The sequence below is a fragment of the Montipora foliosa genome, chromosome 4 (assembly GCF_036669935.1).
Source record: "Montipora foliosa isolate CH-2021 chromosome 4, ASM3666993v2, whole genome shotgun sequence".
Lineage (NCBI taxonomy): Eukaryota > Metazoa > Cnidaria > Anthozoa > Scleractinia > Acroporidae > Montipora > Montipora foliosa.
In genome coordinates, this window is record NC_090872.1 from 10658190 (window position 1) to 10675689 (window position 17500).

Below are 17500 nucleotides of genomic sequence, written 5' to 3' on the forward strand. Positions count from 1 at the left end.
ACAATGCAAATCAACCAGACGGAGCTTCTCAGTTACATAAGATCTCTGAAAGCCGAGAACGATTCCCTGAAGAGAAACTTTGAAAAACTCAAAGATAAGGTGCTCGCCAACGGTGACGTGGCGGAAGAGGTAGCCGAAGTGGACGAAGAAGAAACGATCACTAATTCACTCGCCGACTGCAAACCGACCTGTGCCGAAATGAACGCAAGTTTTACCGAAGAAAACACGGACAGTTTTGAGCATATCGGCAGTGGCGATGATCTTTCCGATGTAGAAGCCGATTCAGACGAATTTCGTAAAGGGAAGCCTGGGACAAATGGTGCCACTCCGCCTCTTAGTGACAAGTGCGAAGATCTGGTGGTTAGTAGATGAGCCCGGGTTGATTAAAGTAGTTGTCAGTGGCTCTGGGTAGTAAAAAATAGGGTGTTCTTGTATTTTGGGGAGCTTGATCACATTGTCGGTAGGGTTTACAATTAAATATTCGTTCATCCTACACAGAGGGATACTTGATTTAGCAAAAAGTGGTGTAAGTTTGCGCAGTCGGAAATGCATCGCGTGCCGCGATTCCTTTCATTCTTGCATATCACATGCCAATATTCCTTTTACACGAGCATGTCACATGCTTTGTGAGGTCTGAATATTCTGTACTCAGTCGTAACCCACATACTTGATTGAAAATGTTCTCCCTTTGTAAAAGAGCGTGTTGCCTCTTTCGAGATTATATTTAGGGTCGTATTTAATAGAGGTAAAAGGGCTTGGAAAAGTTTTTGTGCACATTTGAAAAGGTGATAATATGTGCGAACTTGATTTCTTGTTAATTTTTTCATAGTCGAAAGTATTTTGTATATTTCAGTTGTGATAGTTTTGCTCTCTTTGAAGAGCCAGTTTTGCATGAAGGTTTCAAAAATCTGGTGCTTAATTTAAAGTGTAAACACTTTGTAGATATTTGGTTGTTTCCTACATCTAGAATACAAGAATGAGCCATCAGTAATGTTAGAGGGTTTGCAACAGGAAAACCTGAGCTTGGAAATCGACCACGTGGTTTTTCAAGTGTGAACCATTTGGGTATCGTCATCTTTCACTTGAAATATTTGTGATTGACTTCTTTGCATCAGTGGTGTTTTGACGGAATGTCGATCTTCATTACACCATGCTTTTCAGCAATCAAGCGGAACACGCCTTTTGGGTTTTCAAGCTCTAACTAATAACAGCGATGTATTGCCCCTTTTTTAGAAAGTAGAAGGGAAAAATTTATGAAGCTCTCGGTTTTCGAGGAGCTAGGAGAAAAACATCGCACAAAATGTGCTGCTAAGTTCCATTCAGGGGAATGGCTGTATGTACGGTTTGCGTCGTTTGGCGGTAAGTCAGAGCCGGCTTGTGTATTTTCACAACTTCAAAATCAAGACTAATTCATCATGTCCCATTTGCAGCTTTGAAAATTGTACTTTCGAGTAGTCTCGATTAGTTAAATGATAGGGGCGGACCATTAATTTTGGGGGGAGGGTGGGAGGGGTTTCGCAAGTTTTTAAGAGTAAATTGTTTACAGCATTGCAACCTGTGCTCCTTTCTCTCGTCCGGTGCAAAATGTGTGTCATCTTTCTCCTTCAAAAATTAATTGATCCGTTTGTTACGATTTAGTCAGACCAAGGTTTTTCAGTTACAGCCAGAACTGCTTTTAGACCTTATAATAACCTTTTATCTGCCATTCATCAAACTTCATATTCACGGTTTTCGACGCCACCTCTTAATCAGACGTCTCATGCAAAGTTGCAATCAAAGGAAGCTGAGAAGCAGAGACGTGTGGAAGATAGTTTTCAAAATGGCGGAGCAGTTCATGTGGGTCCAAACCCGTATATTGTATTTTTCCTCTATTTTTACGTTGCCATGGTGACCCACGCTTAATCCCGCGTTGCTATTGGCTACGGAGAAAGAAGATACATATTTGCACAATGCATACCTCACACATTGATCACACTAAACTTCGCTTTGTGTACGGACGTTACATTCTTCTGGCTGGTCATTTTCTTTATTCACACCGGCGACCCGTTCGCTTGACTGTAAGGAGAATTAGAAGGTTGTGATTAATTGGTCATTCGTATGATGACGTTATTTTCAATCAAGATTAGAGTGCTTTGTAATTTAAAGCCATTTTGTCCGATCCGACGGGAATTTGGAATGCGTTTTAGGGTCGACCTTGAAACATTTCATTGTTTAGAGCCTCGTTTTAGTACGTTCTGTAACCCACCCCTCTCCTAAGAGATCTGTGTTCGGTCGCCTTCGAGAAACACTCCGTGTCGTTTGTCAGTGTCTCCTTCCATACCTCAGACTACAACAATTAAGACAGGAATAATTTATATAGTACTGTCATCTGTTCCTATTCATATTTTACGTATACCGAGGAGAGAACGAAAATCAGAATAACAGTGCACTTTGAAAAAGCAATCTCATCTTGGTAGTGAAATAATGTCATCACACGAAACAGCTGCCAATTGACCTTTTTACCGGTACGGCGGCCATTTTGATTTGTATTGTTTCGAATAGCTATTATGGGATGCCCAGGGGGCAAATACATATCAATTGGCCCCCTGAGCATCCCATAATGTCTTTCGAAACAATAGAAATCAAAATGGCCGCCGTATCTGCACAAAGGTCTATTTAATTTGCCAGTATCAAAAATACCATAATACTCTTTGTTTGTCCCTCCAAAATTTTGCATCTCTTAGGACCATTGTAAGTCGAGAAAATTAAAACAACGCTTATGCAAAATTTTGGAGGGACAAACAAAGAGTATTATGGTATTTTTGATAATGGCGAATAGTCGTTGTGAGATTGTCACGTAACGTCTTCAAAAGATATTGCGTGACTTTCCATTAAAAGCTTTGGGGGGAGGGGTGGGGAGGAACCTAATGCTCATTTTTTTGTGGTATTAAAGTAAATTGTTGTACAAGGGTGAAGCTCTGTGTACTTAATAGTTAGGAAGATTTTTTTTTGTGATCTTCATTTGAGGAAATAGTTCGCCTGTTACACAGGCGGTAATTTTGTTAATTAAACTAGGTCGATTAATGTTAAATAGCGAATTAAACTATAATTAATGTGAATTAAAGGAATTGTTTATTAATGCAACCTTTTGTAAAAAAAAAGAAGAAAGATATCGCACATATTCTTTTTGAAGATGGAATATATTTTTGATTTGCAGCTGGTCGAATAATTTAACCACTTTTCAAGTCGACGTTATGTCTGCAAATAGTTGATTTGATGAAGCTGCCAGTTTGTGCCTTATTTCTGTTACTTTAACTGTTGCAGTGTAAGTATTTCCACTAAAATTATAATGCTATCAAGTCTGGATCGTATCATCATGCTGATTTAGAAAGGGATGTGCAAAATGATTGGAAATAAAGAATATTGATTTCAACGCCTGATTCTTCACTTTCTTTTTAACTATCCAGCTTTAGTTAGGTGAAAGAAAAGGATAGCACCTATCATTTTCCAAACAATTCAGCGGTCTTTGTCAGGGTGTTAGAACTGAGTCGCAGAAGTTTCATAGCGCGCAAATTTCTGTAGAGATTGTGCTCAGATGGAACCGGAAAACCGAACGTTATTCTCATATTCCGCTGGTGATTCAGGTAACCCTTGAATTAATAGGGACATTTAGTGTCTCGTTTTGGGCTAAAAGTCAGGTTTGAATTTGGCCAGAAACTTTCTTGCTTTCAGGTCATTTCCTGCCGCTAAATTTGTAAGTGAAGGTCTAGCACCCGGCAAATGTCGTGACTTGGGGCTGTATTTTGTCTTTCGTACCATTTGCACTGGAGCCTTTCAATCCAATCCATCCAGATAGACCACAATACTAGCCACTCCATGTCCACACCAATGCGTTTTCAAACGAAAACGCATACATTTCGATGCGTTTAGGCGGGAAATGCCGCAAATATCGCAGCCGTACTTCTTCCGAGCATGCACATATTCTTCAACCTACGACACAGCATGTCATTAAGCGTTTTCGAGCGTTCTAGTGTGGACGCTGCGAAAAAAGTGGTGTGGAAGCGGATCGAGCAATGCGTTTTCGATCGTTACATTTGAAAACGCTTAAGTGTGGAACGGAGCCTTACTCTTCGCAAACAGTGTGTGGGTTCTTTAACGTTCCATACACCCGGCCAGCATAGCCCAGGAGCCTCTCTTAACTCGACGAGAAAGGAAGGACTCTGCAGAAATCGTGAAGTGTTTGTAGTGTGTCGAGTTAAACGGGGTCCTGTGCCTTCGTACAAGGTAGAGAAGAAACCATTACCATCGCAAATACTGTGACTACCACGACCACCACAACTACTGTGACCACCACGACCACCACAACTACTGTGACCACCACGACCACCACAACTACTGTGACCACCACAACCACTGTGACCACCACAACTACTGTGACCACCACGACCACTGTGACCACCACGACCACCACAACTACTGTGACAACCATGACCACCACAACCACTGTGACCACCACGACCACCACAACTGCTGTGACCACCATGACCACCACAACCACTGTGACCACCACAACCACTGTGACCACCACAACCACTGTGACCACCACAACTACTGTGACCACCACAACCACTGTGACCACCACAACTACTGTGACCACCACGACCACTGTGACCACCACGACCACCACAACTACTGTGACAACCATGACCACCACAACCACTGTGACCACCACGACCACCACAACTGCTGTGACCACCATGACCACCACAACCACTGTGACCACCACAACTACTGTGACCACCACGACCACTGTGACCACCACGACCACCAAAACTACTGTGACAACCATGACCACCACAACCACTGTGACCACCACGACCACCACAACTGCTGTGACCACCACAACCACTGTGACCACCACAACTACTGTGACCACCACGACCACCACAACTACTGTGACCACCACGACCACCACAACTGCTGTGACCACCATGACCACCGCAACCACTGTGACCACCACAACTACTGTGACCACCACAACTACTGTGACAACCATGACCACCACAACCACTGTGACCACCACGACTATTGTGACCACCACAACTACTGTGACCACCACGACCACCTCAACTACTGTGACAACCATGACCACCACAACCACTGTGACCACCACTGACCACTGTGACCACCACGACCATCACAACTACTGTGACCACCACGACCACCACAACTACTGTGACAACCATGACCACCACAACTACTGTGATCACTACGACCACTGTGACCACCACAACTACTGTGACCACCACGACCACCACAACTACTGTGACCACCATGACCACCACAACCACTGTGACCACCACGACCACCACAACTACTGTGACCACCACAACTACTGTGGCCACCACGACCACTGTGACCACCATGACCACCACAACCACTGTGACCACCATGACCACCACAACCACTGTGACCACCACGACCACCACAACTACTGTGACCACCACTACCACCACAACTACTGTGACCACTACGACCACTGTGACCACCATGACCACCACAACTACTGTGACCACCATGACCACCACAACTACTGTGACCACCACGACCACCACAACTACTGTGACCACCACGACCACCACAACTACTGTGACCACCACGACCACCACAATTACTGTGACCACCACGACCACCACAACCACTGTGACCACCATGACCACCACAAACACTGTGACCACCACTACCACCACAACTACTGTGACCACTACGACCACTGTGACCACCATGACCACCACAACTACTGTGACCACCATGACCACCACAACTACTGTGACCACCACGACCACCACAACTACTGTGACCACCACGACCACCACAACTACTGTGACTACCACAACTACTGTGACCACCACGACCACTGTGACAACCATGACCACCACAACTACTGGGCCGAGTCTCGGTCGCACTCCTAGACGCCATATTGATTTTCGTACTGAAGGCTCGATTTTGACCTTCGCCTTGAAAAAAATGATGCGCGCTCTGCCTAAACCGGTTTGGCCGAAGTGATTTGCCCATATTGCTAATGACAAGTGTTGTCGAAAGGAGCCTAAAGGTTTTATAGTCGTTGCCCGAGAAAATTGTTAAGTGGAACCATGTGCAGATGTAAGAACTTCCTATCCTTCCTATTCGTGGTGGGTAAAATGAGTACCGGTATTACTGGGGACAAGTTGTGCATGCAACGGGTTAGGACTGGCGCCCACCCCTGCAGTGAGTCACGGTAGATGCCGTGAGTTACTATAGAAGCTAAGAAAAAGGAGCCTTTTGGGTTGCCTTTGACTGCGGTCGGCCTCTCGTCTTGAATATTGGTCCGGTAAGGGGCTGACGAAAATATACTGGTGGAAGCGAGTGCTCTCACCACTGAGCCAGCCATAAGTTGATACTCGGTATAAATGGCCATTATCCCTGAGGGATAGTTCCACCTTTTCAATGCAACCCTTTCAGCTTTTTTTTCTTACCAATTTTGCACCGTACAGGCTTTGGTTTTCTGTTAATACACATAGGTAAATATAGAGAACATATGAGGCGAAGTTTAGGTCTGAAAATTTGATAGAAAATGGAAATAAAAATCGATGAAACTTACCATGTGGTGAGCTGTTGTTGTCTTTAATACGTACACGAAGTTTCGGGAAAAATGGTCCCCGTTCACCTTCCTTCATAGTATAGTGACAAGGTAGGAGACGGAAGCCAACTTAGGGACTCCGACCGACCCAAAACAAACACGATTTTTTTTGCGAAAATCGAATCCAGTCGCTAAATAAACACGCCAGGCTCGTGGAACATGAATTTCTCTAAACCATGAATCCACTGAAGTAGCAACGCGAAGCCACCAGACTCCGTAGAACTTGTAAGTTAACCTGCTAAAATGGCGGCCAGAAACCGTTGTCCTCGCAAAGTGTCCAATTCAAAATGGCACTGAACTCGGGACGCCTGGTGACGAGTATAATAAGTTCTGGAGGGAGGGGAGTCCCAGATTGCTCAGTGAGTTTTGTTTGTTTTTAGCAATTTGGGACTCCCAAATTTTTGTTGGATTGTTTGACGGAATGTTTGAACAAGAGAAAAAAACGCAGTACCTCCAGACATCCGGCGCTGGAGCGTCGTACCAAACGAGTCATCCCGGGATTTCGGCCCGTGCGATCGCTTTTGGACGCAGTTGGCCCTTCACTGCTTTCTGCTACCGACCTTGCCTCCCGGTACGGCATTGAGGGAGAGATATGTCGGCCCCTAAACCATATGTGACAAATCCCACGCCTACTCACAGCTCCAAACCACCCTTGTCAATTTGGAGTAAGAATTCGATGGCTTAAATATACAAGGGAAAAGTCATTTTATCTGCCATATGGTAAGCACTGAAGTCGCAGATTACAAAGTGTACGCATGCGCCCTGCTAAAGATACATACATACATGCATGCATGTATGCATAAACTATATTTCATCTCGAATTTCAGCATAACTACAAGAGCTAATATCTTGGAGACATTACATTTACAGCTAAAATACATAGCATATACAGATACATACTAACTACATGATATTTAAAGATACATTTATTAAAAAGAAAAGCCGCTGCCAGGGTTCGCACAGATTTTTGGTTGCAAAATTGAAGACTTTTTCCAAAATGCTAATTTCTTTTTCTAGACCCAAGTTTATTATATAGTTTTTGCCATGATGCACTGTGAACATACAGTAACCACGATGCAGTGCTGGCGTAAGTAAGAAAGATTTGAGACTTGTCGGTCTGTGATTGAATGTTTTCGCCAAAGACGAAATTTTAAATAAGACTGGACTACCTGAAAAATTTCACTTAACAATAAAGCACTTGTTTCAGTATTCAAAACAAAAACTGCTCCAGACTTTTTACCATTTTTCCAAACTTTATTTTTATTTTCCATACTTTTTCCAGGTCTGAAAAACTGGGTTGCAAATTTCCAGACTTTTTCAAGAATTCAAGACTCTGTACGATTCTCTTTTGAAACCAGTAAACTCAGTGGTACCAGGTTGCGCATTCCGCAACTTAGCTGATACGTAAGAAAAAAGAATTAAGACCATAAAAACTGGTTGTTCGCAAAGATAATGCCTAAGAAGAGGACGGGAGAGAAAACGTATTTTACATATAAGCAAGAAAACCCCCCTTTTTTTAAAGTATACTTTTATGAAGTAATATGAGGAAATTTTGAATGCCCTTTTTGCATAGAGATGTAGAGTTTTACTTTAGTCGCAAGAGAACAAGTAATCTGCAAATATAAATCTCGTTATTCTCTTATTTACATTATACCGTTCCTTTGACAAGAGGATTACAGCGAAAAAAGCACAACTTTGTCAAGAATTTTCTGTGACAAAAATTTGTTCAAAAATCAAAAGTCTACGTTCACTGCACACACCAGGGTTACTGCTTAGTATCTGGGTAGAAATCGTCTTCTCACTTTTTCCTCCGGCCGCGCTTCAGCCATTTGATGAGGGCCAGTCTCGTGCTTGTCAAGTTGCCTCATTCACTCCCAAAATGAATTCAGGGTAATTCTGCCATTCCATGACAAGGGAACAACCCCGATTCTCAGTCGGGCCACCCAGTCCTACCAGCAAAATACAGAAACCATTGAAGATTTTAGCTTTCAAATCTCGCCTAATTTGTATCGGTAGGGCCTGGAATTCCTCCACAGAAAGGCCAGAGAGACAACTCCACTCGTGAACCGCCGGATCCCGATGACCAATCACAAGAAACTACTTTGTCGTAATAGCGTCACCGAACCAGTTTGCGGAAAAGTAGTCTAAAAATAGGTCGGTCGGTGAAAATGCCGTGACATAGGCTCAGTGGGTATTTACATGAGACCGGAACGAACTCAGAGCGTTGTGAACTTGTACCGGTATGAAATTTTTGCAGCCGTTTCATGAAACCGGGACGAAATTATATGTTTTGTCTGATAAATATACGGGCGACCGAAAAGCATACAATTTTGAAATGTCTGGACCCGGTCTGAGATTTTTTGTCATTTACATGAGAAGTGTACGAATTCAGACCGCTACGAGAATTTCTCGTCTCGGTGTAGCAACCGAGAAAAAGTCAGCCGAGTTCATTGTCAGGCCTAGCCTGTGCCAAGCTCCCAGATAGTCGCAAGTCCCCACTCGCGTTTCACACGCAGTTGTTTTCGTTTTTTCGACTATCTGTATGGGAGCCTGGAACAGGCTATGTCAGACCGGTCTCATGTAAACGCATAAAAAGAAATGTATGGAGGCTGATACGAACTCATGCCGGTTTGAGTTCGTCCCGGTGTCATGTAAATGCCATCTTAGTATGGGAGTTGCTTGCTCCTAGTCATGGGCTGTTGATAAAGACAAGTAGGTAACTGTCAGGGTCGTTTGGGGTGGGGTGAATCATTTAGCGCAAATGTACTATTTGGACATTTGAAATGACACTGAGTTTAAGATCACAATAAGGAGCTTAAACACGCGACGTTTTTGAGACGGAAGTGAGCTGTTTTCCCTCTCACAATGACATCTGTATTGCTAAGTATCTTTCCTTCATTAGAGATGATAAGGTTAAAAATCTGGGAGACACTACAGTCCTGGCATGCGAAACGTTTATTTCCGGTTGCCGTCCGCGGTTCAAAAACGTCGTGTGCTTAAACTCGCTTTTGTAAAACGAAGGGTAACGTTTTCATTGATTTGGTAGGGGCAGGGGTCTCATTTCCCTTATTATTCTTTCCAATATTTGTGTAATCGTCGAAGTAATGCCATTTGAGGCTCATCATAGAGGAAGTACTTCCAATGAGTACTTCCATTCACGGATGACGTGACACAAAGACCACACTATGCTAGGCCGTATGTGACAAATCACAAGTCCGCTAATAAAAAAAACAAGTCACAATTTACAATCAAGTTGCAAACAATAAGCCTAAGTTTCGAATAAACTGTTGTTCTTAGGCCATCGTAGCTTGATTATCATCGCTGTGTGTGTTATTTTCTTAATCAAGCCTAAGTTTGTTTGTTGACCAAATCACATTCCTAGCAATTTATGTCGCCTCTCTTATTGTACAATCTATATAGAGCGGTTTTCAATTGGGTGTCGGAAGTAATTAGGGAACTGATTGCATCGGTTTTGCACTACTTCACTCAGTGATTGGTTCAAAGTTCTTGCGCCATTTTGTCAACCAATCACTCAGGAGTGAAACCACAACCAGTCGTGGCTTGCGCGTGCACGTTTTCCCGCGCTTTTTGTCGGCTACGTGTAATTTCTTGTCTCCGTCCTTTTTGATTGGCCAAAGTAATTACTTTGGTTTTGGTTTTACAATACTCGATTGAAACTTGCTCTATTCAAGGCCCGCGCCTCGAATGTCAAGCTCCATGTTTTGCAAAATCAAGAAAAGAGAGGACAGCTTTTGATCAATTCTATTTTCAAGGGGGATTAAACATTTGCAAAATGAAATCTGAGCGACACTATGGCCGCTGAAAGTATCGAGGATCTTGGTAGGCAAATCATTCAATCTGCCCAAGAAGGAATATTCGTTCCTCTCATGACGCTATAACTTCACCCAGTTCTCGAAGTTGTGAAGAGGACATCGCAAATTATCAGCAAAATGAAGCACATCGACGGCAAGCAGTTTGAGTAGCCAATATATTTTTCTTGATTTATAAAACAATCATCTTGAAGACCCGTAAGCGTTTAAACGGTTTCAAGATTTGTCCCTCTCAGGGATGGTGCAGGGATGGCGCAGTGATGGTGCAGTGATGGCGCAAAGGTGATAGCACTCACCTCCAACCAATGATTCCCCGATTTGGCGACGTGAGTCGGCGCCATACGTAGTTTGAGTTTCAAGTGTTGGTTCTCTACTCTGCACCGAGTGGCTCCGGTTTTCCCCTCTCCTCAAAAACCAACATATTTGCATTAATTTGTTGATTTCCTGTTTATACTAGTTTACAGTGTTCCCAATTAGTACTCCAGCAATTTCAAATATCGACCATGTTGCTCAGAGTATCGATATGAGGCAGCGTTTTAATACACGAACGCGGTTTCACATCGTCACAGTTTCGTGACTTTCAACCGCGTCAAAATCGATGCGGTTTTGAAGTGTTTACAGGGAACCGTTTTCGCCACAAAATCGAAGTCGTGTGGGTATAAGCGAGCGCTGCACTTCGTGCTAAAGCCTGGTTTTCACTAGCGACGCAAGCACAAACGCAAGCATATAAGTGCGCTTATTTCACCGGAAAAACGTGTTTGCGCTTATGCTTGCGTCTTACGCTTGCGTCGTGTGAAAACGAAACAGAGCGTAAGCACAAGAAAATTTGATACGTCCGGGTCAATTAAAGCACTCGTTCCGGATTCCTTTCGTCTGAGCATTTAAACAAAATGGCGGTTGTCCTGGTTGATTTTCCTGTTCACTTGCATGAGCTGCATCCAGGTGATCTGGTGGCGTAATTCGGAGGACTGGGGAAAAAAAACTTTAACGCCGTATCCCACAACCGCCCGGGGCTTTATTTTCGAATTCAACATGGCAGAGGCGAGGTTAGAGGTTAGAGGTTAGAGCTCATGTTCATTCACTAACGGGAAATGTGGTAGACACGGAATGATCTGTTGAGTTTTGGCGATGGAAATACTGCAGGGAGTTTGGAAACAACACCTAAGGCTGCGCGCGGTTGTGGGATTCGGCGTTAAACCCAGCCCTCCAAATTACGTCACAAGATCACCTGGATGTGCCTCCAGGTTGTGCTTGTGCTGGCGCTTTGCGTCGCTGGTGAAAACCGAGACTTTCTGAGTCGCGCGCAAGCTGGGCACTAGTATGGCGCGTAAGGCCTGAATTGAGCGTGTTTTTGACTTTTGTGACGCCAGCGTGACCAAATCTGTCAAATTAACTGCTAATTTTCTCAGGTTTCCTTCGGTAAATTAAAAAAAAAAAAGGGCTCAGTTCTAACCACATACAGTTCCTATCAAATACCCTATATTTTTTAAAATCGAAAATAGTTAGATAAATGACAAATTACAGAATATTGGCAAAACCGTCTAAACGACCGTGATGTGTTGGCCACACCGGGTTGGTGTTAGCGTGTGTCACCTTGCTTTTAATGCTGCTTGACTTTTTGTCACTTCAAAAGGTCAGGCAATATCATTTTTATAGTGTGGCAAAGAATAAAAAAAGTTCACCCAAGTATAAATAATTAAGGTATTTAGTCCAAAATAGGAATACATCTGGGCCCGGTTTTTCGAAAGCCGATTAACTTAATCCAGGATTAGCGTAAACTTTTATTTCAAGTTTTAACTTTTCGGTGAAACTTTCTTTTGCTTATTTTTGTTTTTCAAGATTGACTTCTTCTAATGTAAAGTTTTGCCGAATATCAGCGTTGAACAGCACTTGGGAGTAGAGAAATAAACTCCTTGGTTAATTTTTAATCTGGGATTAGCGTTAATCGGCTTTTGAACAACCGGGCTCAGCCTGTCATTTGATGTGATGCCAGGGTAACGGCCATAATCCAAAAATTGACACAAAAAAACTAAGCCTTATTACATCGGTACCCATACTGGTAAATTTCTACAGGAAAAACTGTAAAATAAATTAACTAGGTGTAACCGTATTCAAATCGATGCGGTTTCGCTATTTGCCGGACAGATGAAACCGTATCGTTTTGGAAACGCTCCACTTTTGGCAGCGTTTTAAAATCGACCAGGTTTCGCGAACGTTCTCGACCGGTGTCGTGGAAACAAAAGTCGAAACCGCTTCGAAAACGATGCGGTTACAAATGAAACCGCGTTCCTGTAAACGATGCCTCAGAGGAAATGCTTACGTTACATTCTAAAGATTGTGTGACCATCGTGTTTCGTTTCAGCTGCTTGGTCATGCGTAGAACATTGTGGACGCGGATTTATCGAACTGAGCCATCATGGTATGTAATTTAGCAGGAATTAGGGCCTTTTTAAGTGGTAAGTACAATTAGCTAACAAGTTAAGCAATACCATGTAGTTATCTTGAAAGCGTTGAAATTATACTCTTTATTTTTATTAGAAATATGATACTCTTTATTTCCAAATTAAAGATCGTGTGCGTACAAGACAAGTTAGGCCAAAGCTGCGATAGGGGCTGTTGTCATGGATGTGACTCACCGGGTCAATAACTTGCAATGATGATGGACATTCCTATTTCCGGGATCAGTAACAAAACCTTAATTAAAAGAACGTTCGAAATTTGTTTTCGTAGATCAGTGGCTGGGGTTCAGCATTTTGCAGGGCTCCTTTGCTAGCTGATATTATGTATATAACATATTATGTTGCGTGCAGAATGTATATCGCTACCGGCTCTTTCATTTGAAAGTTTAGGGAGTATAAGTTGTGATAAAAAGATATCTACTTTATTCCCATGTTGTCTAGCTGAGCGTTAATATTTTAACCAGGGTGGGAAAATTGCTCTTATGTCGTGATAAAACACACAGAGTGACCAGCAGTCACGGCTAGTACTTAAACACGGAATGCCATCGTTTTGTACTTTCATTTTTGCTTCGAACACTTGTGGGGGGAGAAACCATGTGTTCCAATTGTCAAAATTTTCACAACTGCTCCGTGTTTAAGTATTCCGGCGTTCCATGTTTAAGTATTGCGGCGTTCCGTGTTTAAGTATTCCGGCGTTCCGGCATTCCATTATTCTGGCATTCAGTGTTTAAGTACTAGCTAACAATCACGGTATTACAATGTACATATTTGTGCATGTGTAAATAATCTGAAGACTTGAAGCGTGGATACTCGTTTTGAATTTTTAGTTCAGTAACACTGTCATGTCAAATGATGTGTTCCACGTTGTTAAAAAGAAGATTGGCCGTTTTTATACCGGTGGAGAATTATGTTCTATCTTAGCTTTAAAGTATAATGTTGTGGTTCGTAATTTTTCTTGGTTTAAATATTTTCAAACCAGTTCAATTTTGGATTTTCTTTGTCTAGTATTCATTATCATAATCGGAAACAAAGAAAAATCAAATTTAAACTAGTTTAAAAATTTTTGAACCAGGAAAAGATTTAACCACAACAGTTGCATTACCCATCAGAAATAAATATTTGAGTGCTTGCATGTTTTCATTAAACAGGAAAAAACACTTGACATAATTCTGCTCTCTTTCTGTTTTATATAACCTGATTGGCATGCATTTGATGGGTGTGACAATATTATTCTTCAAGTATTCAATTAAATGCTTATTCAGGCCATTGCACAAAAAATAATTTAATAGTATTAAAATTTTCAGCTGTTGAGAACATACACATTTTGAGATGAAATAGGATCGCAGGTGGTAGAACCATGGCAACAAGCAAGAGAATATTCCAACATAGTTGTGTGATCGTGCTTCTGCCAGTTGGTAAGTATGACTAGCTTCAATTATCTTTATTTCACAAGAGTAAGAAAATCACCGAATTGAGGGACAAGCTTATTAAGCTTTGTAAACAGTTGTAAAAAAGAAGTAAGAAAGATTTGGCTTCTTGAATGAAAACACACTTTGACCTGTGTGAGGGATATTGTAACTTGATATGTACATTATATTTATTAATGATAAGAGCATAAGTTTTTATAAGTGTCTATATAAGTTATATAAATACAGTTATGTACAGGCTAACAATTGAAATATGAAATGACAGAGGTCTTGTCTATTTTCGTGGCTTTGACTGTCTTTGTTCTGAAAAGTCTCTTTTGAATTTCAACAAAGAGAATATCTACTGGTATTTATCTTTTTGAAAGGGAAATTGTCTTTGCTTTTTATTTATTTAACTTATTTACAGAACATTTTTTTAATATTTGTGTATACCAGATACTTAACACAGAGCTTTAAGGGTTAAAAGATTCTTCAAATCTCATAATTTGTTGACACCAACACAATACTGTACATAAGGGTGAAGAAATGACTTCTTATTTAACAGAGGTCCAAGAACTATTTAACTAGAGTACTTAGTGAACTCCTACAGCTAATAGACTTGACATCAATAACAGAGAGGAGAACAGGAAAATGTAGAATTTACTTTCTTTTCAAGGCAGAACAATATTTAGCCACTAAAACAGTTCCATTCTCTTATCTCTCACCAGATATTGGTGGTCGAAAAGTTTAAAATTAAAATTCTTTCCTCAGGGCTTTTTCAACATGTCACGAATTATATCAAATTAAGATTCTGCCATGTTGATGTTTGTCACTTTCCACAAGGCACATATTTTCAAGAGTTGTCCGGTTTCCTCTTAGCCTTGTCCTATTGCATTTCCAATAATAATAGTAATTAGTATTATTATTGTTAATAACACACATTTCAGTGAAATTATTGGTCCGGAAATTCACCAACATAATAATATATTTCCGCTAATCCCATGTTCTGCAAAGGTGGGAGAAATGTTGCTCAAGTGCATCAATGATGCAGTGTTCAACAAAAAAAATAAAATCAGACTTATTGAAAATATTTGAGGAACAAGCTGTTTGTAATACTAATAACTGAGATTATTAATCTGCAAATCCACCACACGAATATAATTATGCTTTCCTCTACTCCCACGTGCAATTCCCAATAGCAGACGGAGTCAGTGGTCAGGGAGGGGGAATTAAAGGACTTTTTCTCAAGTGCATCACTAATATAGCGTTTAACTGAAAAATAAAATCGGACGTTTTTAAAAAAAACATATTTTAGGGACAGAGTCTTTGTAATAACAACTGAGATCATTAACCCAGAAGTAATACACCGACACAATATTATGCTTTCCTCAACTCCCACGTGCTTTAATTAGTTAAGAAAAATGTATTAGGAATTCCTAATAGCAGATGGAGTTAGTGATCAGGGAGAAAGTATCAATTGAAAGCATGTTTGCTCAATTGCGTCACTGTTATACTTTTCAACAGAAAAATAAAAACATTTTATCTGTTCTTTCTAAGGGGTGACTTTTGAGAAGATTCTTGATACTGGTATATCCATGAAAAATATCTTCCCCAGTTGTACAATGTAGGATTCCTGGAGTCTTTTCATTAGTAATGTAATCTCTCTCGTTCATGTCGTATTAATTATTGAGTTCAACCATGAAAACATGACACAGAATCACCTTTTTGAAACATAAGAGTCGTTGGGGAACTCGTGCAAACCATTCTTCCCTCTTCTACAAATTTTCAAGTTCCTTTGATCCAAAACGTTCGAAGGGAACCTGACTCTAATAACAGTTGTTGTCTTTTCCTTAGGCTTGTGTTTACTGCTTCAAATCCGTGCTGCAGGAGGTAAAATAATTATATTGTTTTTTTTTGGATAATGTGTGATGCCTCTAAGAAATAAATCCACGGGAATCAAACTTTTGGTCGATGGTACGATGATTTGGTCGATAAGGGCCTTGTCCAAACGAGAAATGTTTGGCGACCAAACATTTTACCGTTTGGCTACCTTGTTTGATGCTGTTTGGTCGTGTTTGATAAAATCTGAAGGCCATCAAACATTCGACAACTTTTTACAATGACTGCAAAATTCTCGCGCGCTCCTTGGCTAATTTTAATGTCAATAAGCGGACAGACACTGCAGAATTCACTGCAGACACATAAATTTATAATTTATGTGTTTCGAAGACTTTAATTTATGCAAACGTTTGTGAAAAGGCGATCTGTCACTTTTTAACCAATAGAAAGTCTCCGTTGTTTGAATTATCCAACAAGAGAGAGGGGCAAGTCGGCTATCGCCTCGTGGATCCGCAGACTACTGACGAAAATCATGATCAATAACAGCACAGACGCATGAAAAACTGACATCACTTTGTATTTTACAACAACAAAAAGGCAGAGGGGTCAAAATTAAGTCAAAACACGAGAAGAAAGCGAGACAAAAATGCGAGAAACTTCAATCTGACGCGAGCAATATCGCGTCATTATCGCATAAATTATAAATATATGTATCTGTCCACTTATTGACAATAAAAATTAGCCAATGAGCGGGCAAGAATTTTTGCAGTCATTGTAAAATTGTTAATTGTTCGTTTGGCCAACCGTATCAAACATGTATGGCGCGCACGTGTGTTCCACGCTTGCTCAGCCGCTTGTATCCACGTCTTTTTTACGTAATTGTGACCCATAGTTCTTTGCTTGTAGAGTTTGATTTGAATTAGATCAAACATGTTTTAACCGTTTGGCCACTCACTTCAACATCAGCGTGTTTAGTCATGTTTGGTTTTGTTTCCCGTTTGACCAGGCGCTAATGCTGCGCCCATTCTGTCCCTTCCCATTCTCGGTGCCGCTTCACCGCTCGTTAATAGGGAACTTAAGCAACGACGACGGCGACGGCACCGAGAACGTCATCTCAAAATATAAATTCGCGTCATTGTAATCACTTTGTAAACATGTCAACCCTTCTTATATGACAAGGGTGTGGTAGTTCCTCAAAAATGACATTGGTCGGAACGGCGCTTAATTTAGGGGAGAAAATGAAACTTTAGCGTCAAGTGCTGACGTTCTCCTTAAAACCTAAAATTTGACTAATTCACGTTGTTGTTT

The 17500-nt window shown here is 41.3% G+C and overlaps 2 protein-coding genes across 2 annotated transcripts in view; both read left to right on the top strand.

The window, feature by feature from the left end:
* LOC137999791 (TBC1 domain family member 1-like) overlaps window positions 1–493 on the top strand; it is a 28229-nt gene extending 27736 nt beyond the window's left edge. The window contains exon 18 of the mRNA XM_068845706.1: window positions 1–493. This exon is cut by the window's left edge and continues 180 nt beyond it. Coding sequence (XP_068701807.1) covers window positions 1–372 — 372 coding nt within the window. The 3' untranslated portion in view covers window positions 373–493.
* Window positions 494–12879: 12386 nt separating this feature from the next.
* The window catches only part of LOC137999792 (cubilin-like), an 18550-nt gene continuing 13929 nt past the window's right edge, over window positions 12880–17500 (top strand). Inside the window, exons 1-3 of the mRNA XM_068845707.1 lie at window positions 12880–12944; window positions 14252–14362; window positions 16208–16243. Of these exons, the coding sequence (XP_068701808.1) occupies window positions 14305–14362; window positions 16208–16243 (94 nt within the window). The 5' untranslated portion in view covers window positions 12880–12944; window positions 14252–14304. The remainder of the gene's footprint in view (window positions 12945–14251; window positions 14363–16207; window positions 16244–17500) is intronic.